General features: G+C 38.7%; 1 protein-coding gene across 5 annotated transcripts in view; it reads left to right on the forward strand.

The window, feature by feature from the left end:
* Positions 1-21520, forward strand: part of MALT1 (MALT1 paracaspase) — a 59227-nt gene that overhangs the window by 30195 nt on the left and 7512 nt on the right. For 2 of the 5 annotated variants that reach the window (XM_022584379.3, XM_022584380.3), the window contains 6 exons: positions 1045-1077; positions 6580-6783; positions 14519-14696; positions 15835-15909; positions 16449-16576; positions 20385-20534. In XM_022584379.3, coding sequence (XP_022440087.1) covers positions 1045-1077; positions 6580-6783; positions 14519-14696; positions 15835-15909; positions 16449-16576; positions 20385-20534 — 768 coding nt within the window. Of the gene's footprint in view, positions 1-1044; positions 1078-6579; positions 6784-8531; positions 8596-14518; positions 14697-15834; positions 15910-16448; positions 16577-20384; positions 20535-21520 lie in introns of those variants that run through there. The other 3 variants (XM_030762017.2, XM_030762018.2, XM_089895251.1) reach the window with 2 other exon arrangements.

The following is a 21520-nucleotide window of genomic DNA, read 5'->3' on the forward strand; positions in this document are numbered from 1 at the left end:
CATATTTTGTTAAAAACATCTGTCAGTGAGACAAACCAGAACGCCACTGTTACCCACATGTCATTCCTGCTGTGCCAGCCTCGAGCTCCGGGAAGCCCCTGTGAGACGTGCTTCAAGCACCCAAAACTAAGTGGTGTTGGAGAACCACCCTCGTCATGTAGCTAGTTGCTTCTCTTGATCTGGTTAGGAATCCCCTTTTCCTAAGTTTGTCTGTTATTTCATGCCCTTCAGTGAACATTATGAAAAGCTATTTCAGGAAAACTTTTGCAAACCAGCACCACTAAGCTTCTAAAATTTTCCTGACCTCCTCTTTCATTATATCGTTACTCCTCAAGAATTAGAAACACCAAGAAATTTAGTTTAAAAGAATTTAATATATTTTTAGCGGACTCTCGTAGCATATATATTATTAAAAATGCAAACACTCTGTCTATAGTAAGAGACACATTACTGACTGAACTCCATCTTTCCCTGCATCTCTTCCTGCATGGTCCTTGAGAGTGGGAGGTATTTCATTTTATGTATAGTTGATGGCAAAGAGCGTGACCACGGAATGAGATTTCCTAGCTTGAAAACATTGGGCAAGTGACTCAGTCCTTCTCTGCTTCAGATTCCTTATTTGTATAATGGAGGTAATAATAGTACATACCTCATAAACTGAGATGATTTAAATCAGTTATATTTACAGCACGTACAGCAGTCCCACGCCATCGTTCAGTAGATGTTAAATTCCTGCTGCTGCTTGCCACCACCACCATTTTCAGATTGTAATTTCTACCTAACGTGTTAAAGAGTATCACCCCCAGCTGTGGTAATCAGTTACCAGAGACATTCTCCTGCCCCGATTCCGACTCTTGTCCATCTAGGTACGTGTTTTTAATCAAGAACCTGAAAACCTTAAAAATCATAAATTAGCTGTTAGAAACCACATTCTGCCCTTCAGTGCTACAGATATGATTGTTCATTGTTTCCGTATCTCTCTAACCCCGAAGATGTATCATGGATAACAGCTCCTTATCTCTTTGCATTTTTACCTTTCTATAGATAATAAAGAGCAAACAGTTGACCAACCTTTGGGTGAGTAGAGCTTTAAAATGCTTCATCAAAATATAATTGTAGCATGTAACTCTTTTATGGGGATCATGAAGGGATTTGAGACTTTTTAAATTGACAACTTTTATAAATATTTGAATAACATCGAAACCAAATGTTTTACTTTGAATATTTATACAAGAAATTATAGAATAGGAGACTTTAAAAGATTATGAATTCAGTTTCAGGGACCAGATCAGCTTCTGTGGAGTGATTTCTGTGTTTGTCAGTGTGCAAACAAATATACATATAGACAATAAGAAACATGTATAGGTCACATAAAAATGAGTAATACTATATCTTGGTGGAGTTAGAGGTTAGGAAAGCACGAAAGAGGCTGTCATAGCAGCTCTACATGTTGAAGGATGAATAGGAGAAGGGCCTTCCAGATAGAGGGAACGTGAAATCCTAAGTAAACTTTGTAGAGAAGGAATACAGGGTGCCTGTTGTATCTGGGGAGTTGCAGGTAACAAACGACTCTCTAGAACGTGAAGAGAAGGAGCCTGGAGAAGCAGGGTGAGACCAGGTCTTGAGGAGCCCCGTTTCTCAGACAAGCTATTGGAAGGAAACTTGATAGAGGGGTGAGATTTGTCCCTCTGAAAGGCCAGTCTAGTATCGGTGTAGAAAATAAACTGGAGGGAGACATTGTTTAGGTTAAGAGAACAATTGAGACTGTTGCAATGGTCTAGATAAGAAATAATGAGAATCTAAACCAGAGTAGTACCAAGACCATGCAGAAGAAGACGGAACAAATTCAAAAGACCTTGAGGTGATGGAATCAGTAAGCTGCTTTCATCACCTCACCATAGGGTATAAAAAGTACAGCGGAATCACCATGCCTGCTCCAGATTCTTGCTGGACCACTAGGCAGGTTGTAATACAGCCCACTGAGTTAGAGAATACAGAATCAAAAGCAGGATTCAAAGGATAGATGACCCTCATTTTGGGACCTAACCGGTTTGAGGTATCTGTGTCGCGTCTAGGCGGAGATACACAGCAGGCAATTGTGCACGTGGATCTGGAACTTTAAGGAGAGGCCAGGCTCGGAGATACAGTCATGAGCGTCATCAGCATAGAGGTGGAGGCTGACACCGTGAAGGGCAGCGTAATGTGGGATTGCTCAGCCTATGGAGAAAAGGGCACTGACTGGGGAAGGGGGGTGGCCCACACAGTGTTGAACAATTAGAATCAGTTGTCACTGATCAGATAGCATATATAAATTCAGGTTTCTAGATTCTCCTGAAAATGGTAGATTTTGATTGAGAGCTGTCAGTTGTGCTTAAACAGTGGCTGTCCCTGTAAAAGGGCATGTGCCCCTGTTTTCCTGTCATGCAATATTCTCAGTCTACTTCACTCTCTCCCTCTCTCTCCTCCCCTCCTTCCCCACATGGTCTCACCAGGTAGTTAAATTTCTTTACATGGTGGCTGAATCCCCAAACCGGAAACTCTCTGGACTTAAGGTTGAGACCCAGAACTGGCAGAGTGTCACACTACATTATGCTCAGAGAGAACCACAGGGCATCCCAGATTTGGAGCCGGGGGCAGGGGCCAGGGTGAGGGTGACCACACTGCTTAAAGACAAGGAAGCCATGGTTCCGCAGGGGCTGCCTCTTAACACAAGCTGGAAAGGCATCCTGGATTAGAATATGAATGGTTTTGTCTAAGGAACTTGGACTTTATTTTGTAGGACATAGAAATTAAAAGATCTGATGCATGAAACCAACAAGGACTGTATATTCACCCAGTCAAAGTTGATGTTAATACTCAATCACTGATAGATGGCCAAAGGTTTTTTTTTTTTTTTTTTTTTTTTGCGGTACACGGGCCTCTCACTGTTGTGGCCTCTCCCGTTGCGGAGCACAGGCTCCGGACACGCAGGCTCAGCGGCCATGGCTCACGGGCCCAGCCTCTCTGCGGCATGTGGGATCTTCCCGGACCGGGGCACGAACCCGTGTCCCCTGCATCGGCAGGCGGACTCTCAACCACTGCGCCACCAGGGAAGCCGCAAGGGGTTTTTTATTTAAACACTTATATAGCACTTAATATGTACCAGGTCCTTTTCCAGTTGCTTATGAATATTAACTCTTTTTGGCTGAGATGAGTAATACACTATTAGAATAATCAGACATAAAATTATTGATGTAACTTGTACCAGTTTTTAAAGAATACATTTCATTAAACTTTGGAAGATGTCTAGGATCATGTAGTTAAAATCTCTTTCTGAAGTTGTTTTATCCTGTTGCTTAATCAACTGGTGTTTGTGTTTCCTTTTTCCAGTGAATGGTTTGTGTTCAAGAAGTTGTGGGTGGCTCTTACAGTAAATGTTTTTCTACAGAAAATTTCTTCCATTTATTTTATCACTTGAAAACCATCATAGGTCGCTTATATAGTTGCTATTTTGAAGTTTTCTTTGATTCCTCACTCTTATCTCCTCAGCTTCAAATTTTACTGTTTCTTTCTCGGTCATAGCTCTAAAGTCTGACTTTTCCTTTCCCTTTCTACAACCAATTCCTGGAATGAGACTTTGTCACCTCTCATTTCGACCACTGCAGCCTGCTTCTCTATTCTAAATCCACCCCAGTTCACCTATCGTTCAGGAACTGGTTTACAAGTAGAGTGGGCAAGGTAAGTTCCCTACCCATCATCTTTATTACCATCAAGCTCAAAATGCTCCAAGACGGTTTAGGAACTAGCTGTTAAAAATTATCCTTGGGGAAAAGTTTTTGAAGAGTTATGATCAATTATTGATACACACATTTTAAGCCCATAGTTCTCAAATTGCTGAACCCTTGCATTCTTTTTTTTTCTTTTTAATTTATTTATTTCTTTATTTTTGGCTGTGTTGGGTCTTCGTTGCCGTACGCGGGCTTTTCTCTAGTTGCGGCGAGCAGGGGCTACTCTTCGTTGCGGTGCGTGGGCTTCTCATTGTCATGGCTTCTCTTGTTGCGGAGCACAGGCTCTAGGCGGACAGGCTTCAGTAGTTGTGGCACGTGGGCTCAGCAGCTGTGGCTTGGGGGCTCTTGAGCTCAGGCTCAGTAGTTGTGGCCCACGGGCTTAGTTGCCCCGCGGCATGTGGGATCTTCCCAGACCAGGGCTCGAACCCGTGCCCCTTGTATTGGCAGGTGGATTCTTAACCACTGCGCCACCAGGGAAGCCCTGAACCCTTGCATTCTATAAATAATGCCAAGTGTTCCTTCCAAACAGATAACAAAACTAGTGAATAAATAATCGATCTTAGCAGAAACAGCCTGTATGGTTAGTTTGACAACTGTTCCCCCAACCAAAAACCCCAGTGATTTTTTTTTATTACATACCTTTATAATTGTTTTCTGCCAACAGAAAATTTTAATCTAATATATATCCTAAACTATCATAATATCCCACCACGAAACCCACGATGCTTTGCAGACACTTTACTACTTGAATCGCATTGGGAACCCCATGATTTGGACTGTAATGATGTCAGCCAGTGACCACACATCCTCCACCTCCTCTCACTTAGGAGCAGGTTGAACTGAGTCCATCAGTGTATTGACATTGGCTCTGAACTCTGATAGGGTTGATGGGCTCAGAAAAACAGGCTCTGAAATTTTTCTGTGGATTAGCCAGCTGAAGTGTTCCTATATAGTGGGTAAATTGGGGTAAGAGTACATTTCTAGTTTATTTAAGAAGAAACTTTAAAAAAAAAAAAAGGAAATACAAGTGATCATGTTTTCTACTGCCTCCTAGTTGAAATCCATCCTGAGTATTCTCAACTTTTTTTATTGTTTTAAAACGAAAGGCAGTTTAGTAGAGGCTTTATGTCTCAATTTACTTATTTATTAAACAGTCTTGAAAATAGGCCTTTTCTTTGGAATAGAAGAAGAGATTATCATTTGTACAGGACCTGAAGTGACTTATTGAGTTAGAAATGTGGCTTAAGTATCATTTCATTTTTTTCAAAAATGTGTATACTCATAAGAATAGGCAATTAGCAAGAAATCTCCGAAAATGTCAGTGTAGAATAAACATACCATGACAAGGGGAATTCCCTGGCCGTCCAGCAGTTAGGACTCGGCGCTTTCACTGCCGAGGGCCCGGGTTCAATCCCTGGTTGCACAAGCCGCGCGGCGAGGCCAAAGAAACAAAAAAAAGATACCATGACAGAAGTATTGAGGATTTTCACAAAGTGGGGTATTCTACCACTCTGAGAGGGTCACATTCTTTTAGTTGGTGCTAGTTTTTCTCCAGACCTTGTTTAACCCTAGACTTAAATGCTCTGTGGAAAGAGAAGAAATTCCACCAGAGATTTTTGGTGACATTTAATCATCTTGGCGATTTGAAGCATCTGAAATTAGATTACATATTGTAGCCATCAAGTCAGCAATGGGATTATTTGTGCCTGTTTCAATTGCACACGAGTGGAATCCATATTAATTTATAAATAAGCTACTTAGCAGCACTTTGTGACAAAGGCTGGTCACCAAGTCCTGGCCAGCGTCAGTCTGGGACTGCCACGTGCTCCTGTTACACCTTCTCTGCTGCTCTCTGGTGTCTCCATCATGGATTTAGACCGTAACGTGCTGCACACACCCCACTGCCAGCCCTTGAGAAAAACATCATGACAGGTTCCTGTTGTCGTGGCACAGTCTCAAGTCTTTAACCTTTAACCCCACCCGCGACTAGCAAAAGTACAGTTCTGAAGACCTCTTAGGCACTAAGCTATGCTCAGCCTTCCACAACTCTTTTGGACAAGCTATATACCAGATAAAGCCAGCTGGTACTTTTAAAGGCACAGGTGTGGATCTTTTTGCCTCTTACAAACAGAACCACTTTTTGTATGAGACCACGTCCTTGAGCAAAGCCTCAGTTCACTAAGGTCACAGATCGAACTGCTAAGGTATTCATACAAAAAGTCTTCATGCAGCCCTGAGGTAACCGCATCTCACCCAAACACGAAATTTTTTTTAAAGAAGCTAACGGGAGACAGTACATCAACTGAAAATTTAAAAGTACAGTATTTGTTAAACTCCTGCTTTTCCCTCCTCTTTGGTATTTCCCCTTATCTGCTCTGATGGGAATTCTTCCTTTCCCTCTTTTTGGTATTTCTTTTGTTTCTAGCCTGTTCCATTGTCAGCAAAACAGAACCTAATTTGATGGGAACCCAATTCCAAACATTCTTTGTTTAAATTTGCTCTAAAAGTCTATATTGAATATTCTTTCCTTCTGTTGTGAATCAGTAAAAGTATTACTTTAATATTAGTTACTATTATGCTTCATATACAGCTAATATCCTTTCCCTGGTTCTCAAAAGCATCAATTAATTTCAGTTGTTTGATTCATGAGCCTCTGTATCCTCAATAGAGTTTATTGGTCTGCTATGTAAGGTGTTCACTCTAAAATGAAATTAAATAATGAAATCTTATTTGTAAAGCATTCTATTAGGTTTAATTTTTATATCCTCCTTTAAATTTCTCCCCCTCCCGCCCCCTTTTTTTTTTTAAATAGCAAAGGACAAGGTTGCTCTTTTGATAGGAAATATGAATTACTGGGAGCACCCCAAGCTTAAAGCTCCTTTGGTGGATGTGTATGAATTGACCAACTTGTTAAGACAGCTAGATTTCAAAGTCGTTTCACTGCTGGACCTTACTGAATATGAGATGCGTAATGCCGTGGATGAATTTTTACTGCTTTTAGACAAAGGAGTCTATGGTAAGATGTTTGTCATCTTTGCTTTTATAATTATCCACTATTTTTCTTGTATAAGTTAGGTTAAGAGTTAAAAAACAGAAAGGCATGGTAAACGGATTGTTGAAAAGTTTTATTCTTGTAATAAAAGATGGATTTTGATCTTCATTCCATAGTTCCATATGACTAATTAGCTTGATGTCTTTCATGTGTCAAAACAATGTTGTTCTTATTAGAATTCTTACCTATCTTACGTGATTTTGTTTTATTGACTACGAGATCTACAGTATAGTAAAGTTCAATGACCAAATAGCAAATTGTATATTCATATATGTTAAATATTACTGTGTGTGTGTGTGTGTGTGTGTTTAGCGTACAAAATGCTGTAACCGAATGAACATTTCACGTTTGTTTCCTTTTTCTAACAATTGCATAGTATTTTCAGGTCTTTTAGTGGGAACTACAATAGAATTTAACAAGAAAATGTTGGTGAGTGAGACATATGAAAACAATCAGTAAACTAAAGTTTTATGCAGATGCAGTTAAAGATGGACCTCCACAAAAATTCTAACAGTAAATTTGTAATGGTTTTTCTCATTCTTTTAACTATGTTAAGAACACTATATATATGTCAGTGATTCTTTAAAGAGAGAATATGCTGTCAGTAGTAAGCAATTCCTTTGGTAATTTCTTTCTTTTAGTGGGCATAACCACAAGCATGGAACGGCCAAATGTTGTGCTATGAGCCATGTTTCTCAGAGTTGTGCTCACCACGATGTTGTGTAATAACATTCAACTGCTGGGAAAATGACATCTCCAGGCCTGTTGTCAGGATGCCACCGATAAACAAAGCGTCAATTTGGCTTCTATAGCTTTCCAATTATTTTACTTCAATAATTTCTAAATTTAGCCTTTTTCCTTCTAATTAGGGTCATATGATGAGGCAAGCTTGGTACAATTGCTAAAGGTTCTCAGAGTAGAATTTTTAATGGAAGAAAAGATTTTTTCCAAGATTTAACACATTACTGTATGTGGGATGAGGGACAGTCTTAAAATCGTACTAAATAAGTTTTAAATGAGTTTCTTCTTAAGTAATAAGGATTATAGTTGTTAGGCAAGTGAATCAACAAATCTCTCAGATTTGGGATTTCAACTATTACGGTGATGTTTTAATAACATAATCTTGTTTATGAGTATATAAAGTGATGAATCTGGGTGAATCCATTCATTTGTCTTATGAAAATATGGTAGAATATACGATACTAATGTACCTTTGTGGTAGTTGGTTTATATTTTTAGTCTCTAATAAGGTGGTTGGTTGATTATTTTTATATTACATAATTTATCTCCATTTTTAAGTGCATAGATGGCTTAAACAGGAAAAGGCTTCTAAAACTTCCCCAAAAGTAAGGAGGTAGAAGGAAAAAATATTTACCGATTTAGGTTTTGGAATTGGTGAAGTATTTTAAGAGTGAGGGAATTTTATGAAGAATTATGTGCTTGATTATTTATTCTCATTTCTTATTAACATTATCACCTTGGCTTTAAGTCCTTGGTTTGGCTTTTTAAATCAAAACTTTTAATTGCCCCTGCAAGCTTGAGAACCAGAAATATTTAAAGTTCTCGCAAGAAGAGTTCAACTTATGCTGAAGCTTTGCCCCAGTATGAAAACCTCAACTTGGAATATGGAATAAATAGGTATATTAAAGCGAAATGGCAGCTTAAGAAAGCTGGAAAAGATGTTTAAATACTACTGATTCATGTCTTAACAGGGTGGCTGCATTATATTTTGAAGTATTGTGAATATCCCAAACATCAGACACATCTACTTTCCATGTAAGTGTGGTAGAGGCCTGAGGGCATAGGCGTTTCCCCTGGACTGTGCCCTGTGTCCAGCTGACAGCCCCGGGGGGCCAGGAGTACTTCGGGGGTAGGGGAAGCCGAGGCAGAGTCATAGGAATTTCCCATTAGATGTGGGAAACACAGGCATTCAAGTTTATGCCCTTTTGTATTATAGTACCCTTGGGTTTGTGAGAGAAATAAAAATTAACAGAAAATAAGTAACTCAATTTTTAAACATATATAAACATTAAAAACACAATCTAAGAACAGGAATAACTGACTTAAATACTACATGTCCTTGAAGATAAATAAGGATAAAGATTTCAGTTGTATAGATAAACTAGGATGGAGAGTAACTACATATTTGGCTTGATATCCACCCTACGTAACACCTTTTTACATTCGTCACTTGCTGCAGCTTAGATATGCGTTGATAGAAAACAAGATTAAAGGAGTCCCCTAGAGTCTGTCATACAGAGTGAAGTAAGTCAGAGAGAGAAAAACAAATAACGTATGCTAACACATATGTAGGGAATCTTAAAAAAAAAAAAAAGGGTCATGAAGAACCTAGGGGCAGGATGGGAATAAAGACACAGACCTACTAGAGAATGGACTTGAGGATACGGGGAGGGGGAAGGGTAAGCTGGGACGAAGTGAGACAGTGGCATGGACATATATACACTACCAAATGTAAAATAGATAGCTAGTGGGAAGCAGCCGCATAGCACAGGGAGATCAGCTCGGTGCTTTGTGACCACCTAGAGGGGTGGGATAGGGAGGGTGGGAGGGAGGGAGATGCAAGAGGGAAGAGATATGGGGACATATATATATGTATAGCTGATTCACTTTGTTATAAAGCAGAAACTAACACACCACTGTAAAGCAATTACACTCCAATAAAGATGTTTTAAAAAATAAATAAGTAAAATACAATGCTAATGTCAAACCTGAAAAGAAAAAAAAAAAAAAAGATTAAAGGAGTCTGGTCAGAATAAGGCCAAAGCCTCATTCACTCTAGAGGAATCATTCACGTCATTGTAGCTCAGTGGTTAAGCAACGAACCTGAGAGTAACCAACCCCAGGCTCGGCGCTCTGGCTTTTCTGCTTCCTAGCTGTGTGACTATGACCAAGTTAATTCACTTTTCTAAGCCAAAAAGAACTTATAAAATGGATAGGCTAAATTAATGAAGTTGTTCCAGAATAAGTAAGATAAAATAATCATCCCTGTGTCTGGCACACTAAAAGCGCTCAAAATACTGTAGCTATTGTTGTCCTGATTTTCTGAATTCAGATTTTCCTTCACCGATAGATGGGGCATTTGGACAACATTCCACTTCAGGCCTCAACAGAGAAACCCAGCTTTCATCTGTTATTATGTGTTACGGTTCAGTCTAAGATTTCATTTGAAAAAAAAGAAGGGGTTTTTAAAGTGATAGTGTGGTGAAGTGATGAAAACCAGCACACCAACATTTTCTATTTTCTGAGAGTAAAGTTAACTAGAAAGCCAGCAGTAGATAATAAAGAGACAGTATAACATAGCGCAGCAGTTACTCTGGCTGGCATCCCACTTCCGAGTCTATCACTTATTAGTCATGTGAATGTGGGTGAGCTATTAAACCTCCCGGTGTCTCAGCTTTTACATCTGTAAGAGGGGGATGATAACATTGCCTACCTTATTGTGAGATATGTGTTGTGAGCATTATGAGATAATAAAAGTAAAGGGCTTTCTTCCAACAGTGCCTGGCGTGTAGTAAGAGCTATGTAGGTCGATGGCGGCAGCGGTGGTGGTCATGGTGGTGCATGTTCTAATCAGAGCCCTGTGCCAGGTGCACTGCAGCTCAACTCAAGTGGGAAAATCTTCCATTTAAACAATTATTTTCTCTGTAGGCAAAAATAAATATCTGTGACAGACTATATTCTTAGAAATCATATTCCCAAGAAATAAAATTCCCAAAAGATCTAATTTATAAGATTGTATTTTTAACCACATTGAATTCTTTGACATTTTAAAAGAGATCTGTTTTGTCCTTCTATCCTTGAGTAATGAGGGTAGTTAATTAAACGTACAAGTAGTACTAGAGATGGAATTTTTAAAATACAGTCATTTGGTCTAGTTATTTAACATAAAAATGCTTAATCTCCTGCAGTACAATTTGTATGTAGACTTTGATACAAAATTCTTATTACACTTTTCATGAATTATTTTGCAGTGGAGAAAAGGTATTTTGTTGTCAGTGCCTTAATATCCATGATTGCAGAGCTGGGCATGCAGCACTGAAACATTGGACCACACACTTAGCTTTTCCTGGATGATGGAGGCTGAACCTTCCCTTGAAGTTGCTTCTTCTCCCAAGCCAAGTCTTGCTTGAGCCAGAATGTGTTAAGTGATACAATGGGAGCAATACCCATGCTTTCTGGCTGGCTGTCTCTTAATGATATCAGTTGTAGAAATGGTACCATTTCTACTGAAAGTCAGACTCTTTCTAGAAAGGTCTCCAGATCTACCTCTGCCCTGACCAGTTTGCATTGTTAATTTAATACAGTCAAGAAGTAATTACTGGGGCTTCCCTGGTGGCGCAGTGGTTGAGAGTCCACCTGCCGATGCAGGGGACACGGGTTCGTGCCCCGGTCCGGGAGGATCCCACATGCCGCGAAGAGGCTGGGCCTGTGAGCCATGGCCGCTGAGCCTGCGCGTCTGGAGCCTGTGCTCCGCAACAGGAGAGGCCACAACAGTGAGAGGCCCACGTACTGCAAAAAAAAAAAAAAAAAAAGAACTAATTACTGAGTTCCTGTTATGTCCCTAGCCCAGATAAAGAGTATTCTAGGTGTTGAGGGAGATACAGAAAATAAAGAACATGATCTATACTCCAAGAAAATTACAGGACTTCCCTGGTGGTCCAGTGGTTAAGACTCCAAGCTTCCACTGGGGGGGCGTGTGTTTAATCCCTGGTGGGAGAACTGAGATCCCACATGCCGCGTGGCCCGACCAAAAACAGGAAAGAAAATTATAAGTCCCTTAATATAATGGGAGGGGGAGAAGACTGTAAATGGAATCCAAACACCTATCAGCTACATGATTTTAAACAAATTGTTTAATCTTTTAAAATTTGATTTCCTCACTTATTAAATAGGTCATTTAAAGATTGTTATATGGGTTAACATCAGATCATGTATATGAAGGTGCTTTGAAAACCATGAAAATGCTACGCAAATATAAAATTCCTGTTTTTATTACGATCGCTTTTATCAGAGAAACTATATCTACGTAGAACCGTAAAATGTCAATAAAGCAAATACTGTATATGACTTTAAGTGTCAAGAGTGCTGCTGTAGGATTTCCCAGCAGGGTGAGGCTGAAGTGTGTTAGAAAACCGGAGACCAGGTGATAAGTTGCTGAGGGTTCTGAACCTGAGATAAGCCTGGAGCCTTGGTGAAGATTTGGGTAGGTGGAAAGGAGATCGTGACCTGAGCAGGGTCATGGAGGTTACAGATAAGCATGTCTTGCTCTGGAAGCAGGAAAGAGAGAGCAGAGTCAGATTTTGAGTACTTGGCAGCGTATAAATTTTACTCTTTTAAAGTATACAATTCTTGGGCTTCCCTGGTGGCGCAGTGGTTGAGGGTCCTCCTGCCGATGCAGGGGGTGCGGGTTCGTGCCCAAGTCCGGGAAGATCCCACGTGCCGCGTTGCAGCTGGGCCCGTGAGCCATGGCCGCTGAGCCTGCGCGTCCGGAGCCTGTGCTCCGCAACGGGAGAGGCCACAACAGTGAGAGGCGCACGTACCAAAAAATAAATAAATAAATAAAGTATACAATTCTTTTAAAGTATACAAGTGGTTTTTAGTATATGCACAAAGCTGTGCAGTCACCTAATTCCAGAACATTTTCATCACGCCCACAAAAAAACCCATATCCATTAGCGGTCACACCTCAGTCCTCCATACCCCAAACTCCTGGCAACACCAGATCACTTTCTGTCTCTGGATTTGTCTGTTGAGGACATTTCATATAAATGGAATCGCTCCATGTGCGTCCTTTTGCGTCTGGCTTCTTTCACTTAGCACAGTGTAGTTCAGGTTCATCTGCGGTAGCGTTACTTTTATGGCTAATGAGTCGTCCACTGTGTGCATATAGAACATTTTATTTATCCATTCATCAGCAGATTGGCATTTAGGCATTTTCCAGTTTTTGGATATTACGAATAGCACTGCTATGAACATTCGTGTGCCTATTCTTCTGTGGACACTTGTTTTCAGTTCTCTTGGATACTTCCCTTGGAGTGGAATTGCTGGGTCATATAATTCTGAGTTTCGTTTTTTGACGAACTGCTTAACTCCAAAGTGCCTGTGCTATTGTATATTTCTGCCGGAAATAAACGAGCTTTCCAATTTCTCTACATCCTTGTCAGCATTTGTTACTGCCTTTTTGATTATAGCCATGCTAATAAGTGTGAAATGGTATCTCATTGTTTTGTTTTGCATGGTTAATGATGTTGGGCATCTTTTCATGTGCTTATTTGCCATTTGTATATTGTCTTTGGAGAAACGTTTATTCAAATCCTTTGCCCGTTTTAAAATTGGATTGTCTTTTTATTGTTGAATTGAAGAGTTCTTTATATATTCTGCATACAAAGTGTCCTTACAGATATAGGATTCATCCTTACAAATATATATGTCCTTATAGACAGATAAGTATTTTCTCCCATTCTGTGGGTTGTCTTTTCACTTGATCTTCATGGCTTAGCGAATTAAACCCACTCCCTTTGTCGTGATTTTCAAAATGCTATCTGTGCACTCTTACTTTCATTTCCAGTGATCATTTAATTCCTTGCCAGGCTAGTCTCCTTTCCATTAGCTGTCATTCCAGGCCCAAGCTTCGTTTCTGTGCATCCTGCCTGTAGCACACCTTGCTTTCTCACTGCCTTTCCAGATCATACCCTTTCTCTCAAGACCGTCCGTTATTGCTTCACCTTACACTGATATTCCTCTCTGCACTTTATTCATTTCATACAGGGTTGCCCTCATCACATGATATATGGTATTTAATTAGATGCCGACTCTTCTTTAACTAATAACATGAGCGTGCCTGAATGAATTGCAAGACCCTCAGGGCCAGGAACTCTGTCTTCATTTCTTTTTCATTGTCCTCACTGCCTACATGATAATATTCAGGGCTCACTTGAGGTAGAATAAACCCACACTGAATATATGGGTGTGCCCCTTTTGTCATTTTTTACCCAAAGTGATACATATGAAAGACCCATTTTTCTCAATTAAATAGGAGTTCAAGAAAAGTAGGCAACCTGGATCCTGCCCTCTAGGGCCAAAGGAAGCAAGTTTTCTTGGCCGTTTAAAGCCACATTCTTGCTAGGGGTTAGGGCTGTAACTACAAAGAGTTAGAGGGGCCTCCCTGGTGGTGCAGTGGTTGAGAATCCACCTGCCAATGCAGGGAACATGCGTTCGAATACTTGACACTGCAGTGGCTATTCGTCTGAGTTGTGTTTATTCCTTCATCCATTAAATACTATACTGCTGTGTGCCAGGAATGCACAGATAAATGTAAGACTGCCCTGCCCTGAAGAAGTTTCTGGTTTCACAGAGGAGACAGATGAGTCAGCAAAGAAGTCCTTAGCCTTTTTTTGTATTTTAACATCATGAGATAAAACTGCATTCCATATGATACCGTTGGTTACAAATGTATTACCTTTATGAATTAAAATACACTTCTGGATAGCATCTTGATGTTGGTTGAAAATTCAGTACTTAAATGAAGATGGTTGTCAAAATAATTTAATACAAATTCAGTTAACACTGAGTTGCGTTTATAGTTGCACATCTCTTAAATAAGCATGCATTAACGTCTTTTTTTCTTAAAGAGTGCTACATGTTCAGAGTGCGATTTCTCTTTTTTCTTGCTTTTCAGGACTATTATATTATGCAGGACATGGTTATGAAAACTTCGGGAACAGCTTTATGGTCCCTGTTGATGCTCCAAATCCATATAGGTCTGAAAATTGCCTGTGTGTACAAAATATACTGAAATTGATGCAAGAAAAAGAAACTGGACTCAATGTGTTCCTGTTGGACATGTGCAGGAAAAGGTAAACTGTCCATTCTTTATATACTGAAACTTGTTGGTCAGTTAAATATCAACCTTGAGAAGTTAAATCTAAAGGCAAACCTCTGCATGGTAGGAATCACTTAAGTTTGTGAATTTTAGCTTATAGACTGAAAGTGATGAAGAAGAAAACTAGAGGAAAATATATTTTCTGTGTGTGTTTTACTTTTTCCTGTCTGCTCTAGGACAAAAGTGAAGAACAAAAGGGCATGGGTATTTTCTCATAATAGAAAAGATACAGGGGCTTCCCTGGTGGCGCAGTGGTTAAGAATCCACTGCCAGTGCAGGGGACACGGTTTCCAGCCCTGGTCCGGGAAGATCCCACATGCCACGGAGCACCTAAGCCCGTGCGCCACAACTACTGAGCCTGTGCTCTAGAGCCCGCAAGCCACAACTGCTGAGCCTGTGTGCCGTAACTACTGAAGCTCGTGCGCCTAGAGCCCGTGCTCCGCAACAAGAGAAGCCACCGAAATGAGAAGCCCACACACCACAACAAAGAGTCGCTCCCGCTCGCCACCAACTACAGAAAGCCTGAGTGCAGCAACGAAGACCCAACGCAGCCAAAAATAAATAATATAAATTAAAATTTAAAAAAAAAGAAAGAAAACATACAGCTCTTCAGCCTGCCTTTAGAACGTTTCTAACAATCCCTGCAGCTGTTCCTCCAGGAATTAGCAGAGACACCATGCATGGAGTGAGGGCCTCTAGTTAGCCATGGTATTGCAGACAGAGAAAGTTTAGCTGAAGCAGACGTTTGAAGATTTGGATCCCATTTGTCTGCCATTGTGATACTAAGGAGTGGAGCCAATGATGATTCTACTCAGATTTAGTGTTTTGCTTGCTCAGCTTTTACCAGTCAAAATCCAATGGCCGAATTCAAATGTAACTCCAGTTTTAAAGCTAACAAGAAAAAAGGTGTGAGTCTCTGCTGTCTCAATAGTTTAGGAGCCCTGGATTACTTTTGGTAAATATGTAGCTAATAAGATAAAGGAATTTGAACCTATAATTTTAAGTTATGTGTAATAGGATAGTATCATGTTTGTTATTTATGTTCTTTTAAGAATGCTGTTTTAACTTTTCACATTTATATCTGTCCTTCTCCTCTCCTACCTTTTAAATAGAAATGACTACGATGATACCATCCCAATCTTGGACGCACTAAAAGTCACTGCCAATATTGTGTTTGGATATGCCACGTAAGAAACTTTTATGCTTTTGTTGAGGATTCCTTCATTCTTTGTTGACTTCTTTTTGATTGTAGATTAGAAGCCTAGAAATATCCATAGCCATCTAGGCATAAATTTGCCTCGATATTCTTTTTTTTGCGGTCCGCGGACCCCTCACTGTTGTGGCCTCTCCCGTTGCGGAGCACAGGCTCCGGGACGCGCAGGCTCAGCGGCCATGGCTCACGGGCCCAGCCGCTCCGCGGCATGTGGGATCTTCCCGGACCGGGACACGAACCCGCGTCCCGTGCATGGCAGGCGGACTCTCAACCACTGCGCCACCAGGGAAGCCCTGCCTCCATATTCTTGATAGACATTTTTAAATAATTGACTTCAGCACTTCATAGCTTGGCATCTTCTTTTTACTAAGCAGCAAAGCATTTAGCTCTTGCTTAAAGATTAACTCTTTATCTGGGATGCCACGAGAGAGGCGGGGAGTACACGAGGCTCATCAGTTTTTGCAGAAGCCTCATGCGGCAAGTGCTTGCTTTTTTAAAAATGTCTTTTTTCAGGTGTCAAGGAGCAGAAGCCTTTGAAATACAGCATTCTGGGTTGGCAAATGGAATCTTCATGAAATTTTTAAAAGATAGATTATTAGAAGAAAAGAAAATAACTGTGTTACTGGATGAAGTTGCAGAAGGTAAAATAAAAACTAAAGAGAAAGCTACTCAGGGTTCTCTGTTGGGTCATTATTTTATTCCTATTGTTACTGTGCAGATTTGGAATTCGTATTTATAAGACAATTTTTTTTATATAATGTTCACAACACTCAGGTTTCCCTCCTTCCTTCCCTATTGGCTTAGCTACATGCATCTGTGCAGTATTACTTGAAGTACAAGTCTGACCCCAGACATGGTTGTGAAATAAATGAAGTTTAATCCTCAGAGCTCTTCACCTTGTTTCTATGCTTAGTGCCTGATGCTGCCCGGTCTGCTTATTTGCAAAAAAAAAAAAAAAAATTGTCTAATGAGCATCCTCTTTCAGGATCAGACAGATAAACTTTACAGAAATGCTGAGACCCTATGGGGAAAAGCTGGGTTCTTTTTTTTTTTTTCTTGATGAACTTAGCAGTTTTAAAATTCTGCTTTAAGGACAGGATCCTAGAGGTCTAACACCATGTCTTCCATTCCCTTCTATTCCTTCCTTCCCTGCCTGGCATAATGCTGTGCTCATGTCAGGTGTTGAATAATCACATGTTACAGCCGTAGATTGACATGTGTTTTTTGAAATGCCATTTTACAAGTCATATCAAAAAGAAGGCAGTTCTTTTACACACTGGCTCACTAGCAAATGGAGTTTCATGGATGTTCCTAAGATGGCAGCTTGAGTGTATGGTATCTGAGTGTTTCACGACCTGCTTTTAGTCAATTCGTTTATTTTCATGTTTTTGTCGGTGTAGATCCCTTAGCCGGATCACTTAACTACTTTCCCCTTTAATGTAGACAGTCAGAGCTTTGGCCCTCCTTCTTCAACCAAAGAAGTTCTGCTTTTATCTGTTTTACATATTGTGTGGGCTTTCTATTTAAGTTCTCATTTGAAGACAAAGTTCTGGCGCTTAAAAAAAAAAAATTAAAGCCTTTGGAGTATGTCAGTTATTTTCAAAGTGAGATCTGTGAAGGTGCTTCAAAGACTCTAAAATGCTTTATTCTGATTTTAGTCTTTAAGATATATTAACTATCTTAACACTTAGTAAAAAGCACCAATTCACCCACATATGGTATAGACTTTGTTGTTATGGCAATGAGTGGCATCCCAGTATGTGCTATGAGTTTATATTTGAACTTCTGGATTATATTTTTATTATATATTTGAACTTTGGATCTTCTGGATAACTTAAAAATATTCAGAAAAAAATGTAAGTATTCAAAGATCATAGACCAAATAGTCAAGGCAGAAAAACTACCTTTCCAGTTTCAGTTGTGTACCCGTGAAACAAAATATGAAATAAGCGGACTGCTGTTACAAGGCTCCAGTTGTTAATCTGTGACCCCGGATTTTGATTTTTGTACTCCAGACAGCATTATTGTTCAGTTGCTTGAAATTGCAAAATAAATTCTTTCCTATCTAGTTTTAGCAGTATGGCATTTAAGGGACCCAAAAACCATCTTACTATATAAAACTCCAAGACCTGCTAGAAAAAATTATTTAATTAGTATTTCATCTTTAATGATGTAAGTCCCTTAGAACATACTTCTGACAGTTTTTATTGTGAAATTAGTTGTTTAACATGAATCTCAGACCTTGACAGTAATCTACATCCAATTATATGTTCCCTCTCTCTCTTTCCTTGCCCCCCCTTACATGGTAACCATCATTCTAAATCTTGTTTATCATTCCCTTGATTTGCTTCTTACATAGTTTTAATTGAGTTTATATTATGTCTGCAAGAAGTATGTATATTTTAATTTTAGTTGTTTTTAACTTTATCAAAAGATATTATGCTGTGTATTTGGGACTTGAAGTTTTTCAATTAATGTTATATTGCTAAGAGTAATCCATATTGTTGCATGACTGTGGTTCATTCATTTTGACTGTATTATAATATTGTGCTGTGCAAACATACTAGTTTTTTCAGCTGCTCTCCTATTGAGCATTTGAGTTACATCCCAGTTTTTGCTATCGTGAACAGTACCGTTGTAACAATCTCTTATATGTCTCCTGGAGTACGTATGCAAGAGTTTCTTTGGGGTATAAATCCAGTATTTGGAATTACTGGATCATGGGGTACGTCAGTATTCAATTTTAAGAAATAATGCCAAACCGTTCTGCAAAGTGGTTGCACCAATCTACACTTACCCGCTTCCCCGTAATGTACAAGAGGTCGTGTAAATCCGCACTCTCTTCATCACTTCATATGTCAGACTTTTTTATTTTTGCCAATCAGATGTGTTAAATACTATCTCACTGTGGTTTTGATTTGGGTTTCCCTGATTGTTAGTGATACTGAACATGTTTTTAATGGCAATACGTATGTCTTCTTATGAAAATCTGCTCGTGTCCTTGGTCCATTTTTCTATTGTGGTGTTTTTGCTTTTCTTACTGATTTAGAGGAATTCTGATATGTTCTTGATGTCGCACTAGCTAGGACCTCTGAGACATTCTTGAATAAAAGTAGTAGTGGCAAAAAAAAAAAAAAAAAAAGTAGTAGTGGTAGACATTCTTGCCTCATTTCTGATTTTAAACGGAATGCTTCTAATATTTTCACATTTAGAATCAATGAATTTAAATCCAACGTGATAACCTTTTTCCTTCAACTAGAAAATTTAGTTCAACTACATTTACTGTAGGCTTTTCGTATCTGTTTTAACCATTTAATTTTTTATTTGGCTCATTCTTCCTTTTTCGTCTTTTAAAAAATTGATTTCTACATCTTCTCTCCTACAACAATATAATTTTATATATGCTCATGACCCTTAGGCTCCCCCACAACCCCCAATATGTTGATATAACTTAGTTCTCAATTGTTTGATATATTCCTCCCATTCTGTGTGTGTGTGTGTGTGTGTGTTTATAATAATCATATATATAAAATCACACTCTGTCTCTCTCTCTCTGACCTTACTATTGGTGAAAGAAAAACATTTGGAATCTCTTTGTGAGCAAAAGGGATAAAGTCTTAGAGTTTTATGTCTCTTTTTCCCAGATAAGTAACTACTTTCCCAAGACAGATATTAATCTATTTTTATTAATATATACAGAAATGGGATAAATTTATTGTAATGTATTCATACAAAAGAATATCTGGTTTTATAAATTTAAATTGAGATTTGTTACTATTCATAAGTCTCTAAATCATGTTGAATGAAAATAGTATTACAAAAATATGTGTGTAACATTTTTGTTAAGCACAAAATCTAAAATGTTCGCACATACTATTTACCAATATCTACATGAGTGAAAATTAAAATATGCATAAGGATATACAGAGTACTTTGGTTACTTTGAGTTGGGGGAGGACAGTGATGGTGCTTTAACATATTGGTAGTTTTAACACATTATTTCCTTTTTTAAAAATAAATCTTAGGTAAAGACAGCATGATATTTTAACTTGCTCATAGCTGTGTCATCATTTATTATGAGAATGTATTTGTTTATCATGTTGAGAATGGATTTCTCAACAGAGTATAGACATAAAATTATGACTGCCCATACAGTAAAGAAATATATTTTCAGCCCTTTGTGAATTTCAAGGCTTAAAATATTAGGGATTCATTAATAGAATTATAGAAGATAAAAGCTAGAAAGGGGCCTTTAGAAGTGAGCTGGCCCAGTATTTTTACCTTTTTGCTCACTGCTATATCCCTAGCACCTGGAACCATAGTAGGTGCTTGGTAAATGTCTGTTGAGTGAATAAGTGATATTGAGGATATAGTGTGATTTGTAGAAGAGTTCTTGATCTAAATGAAAGGATGTGGTCTTAAAACCTATATTCACTTCTTATCTTTTAGATATGGGTAAATGTCACCTTACCAAAGGCAAACAGGCTCTAGAGATTCGAAGTAGCTTATCTGAAAAGAGAGCACTCACTGACCCAATACAGGGAACAGCACATTCTGCAGAATCTCTGGTGCGGAATCTCCAGTGGGCCAAGGCACATGGTACAGTAAAGTCTATTTTCTATGAGCTGTTTCTATAATATGTTTATATAAAATCGTAAAGTGTTTTTCCTTCTGAACATACAGCTTTCCTCTGAATTTTGTAAGGAAAATATTTTAGCCTAGTGAGTAAACCCAAGACTAAGCAAAGGTTTCAGTTATAGATATTACACTGATTTATTTGATGTTGGCAATATTAAATTAACCCATTATTTTCACCTTTGGTAAAATTAAAATGATCATTCTTAAATTCTGTCTTTAAAACTATTTTCAATTTGTCTAATATACAATCCCTTAGATTCTCCTGTATTGTGAGATGTTGAAATGTGCCATTTCAAAAATCAGACAGTCCCCTACTTGATAAACACGTTTTCTGTAAAATGGGGACAAGAAGTAGTGCTTACTTGATAGGGTTGTTGATACTGAATGAAATCACATGTAAAGACACAAACGTGATGGTCAGCAAATACTGAATGCTTATAAATATTACTGAGCATAACTGAGCATTGTCTCCTGGACATTTGAATCCATGGGTGGGTGAGCAAGAGAAAGAAGGTGAGGCAGAGATCATCTGCAACTTAATCACCTCTGGTAAGTCCATGTGATTTAGTGAAAAAGTAAGTTTAAATTATTGGCTGAAATAATAGCGGGTTGAATCTTCTATGAATCCCAAATATCTGTGCTGTGGACACATTATTAAGTGATAACTGAAAATTAATTGTATTTGTTGAACTCCTATATAATGTCTTATTTTTCGTAACAGTCTGTTCTCTAAGATATATTTTTGGTAAATTAACACATTGAAGCACATTAAATAAAACTATTTTCATGAAGAGTAAGGAAACAGTGAAAATATATCTACAATTGTATGTATACTTTTGATTACCACTATAAAAACTATGTATGCAGAGGGACAAGAGCTGTAAGAAAATAGAAAGCAAAAGATACTTGCTTGACCAGTAGAATATTGCACCCTTTTTTTTAAGTGT

The sequence above is a fragment of the Delphinapterus leucas genome, chromosome 14 (assembly GCF_059928025.1).
Source record: "Delphinapterus leucas isolate spDelLeu-1000000601 "Yukka" chromosome 14, BTC_Dleu_Yukka2, whole genome shotgun sequence".
NCBI lineage: Eukaryota > Metazoa > Chordata > Mammalia > Artiodactyla > Monodontidae > Delphinapterus > Delphinapterus leucas.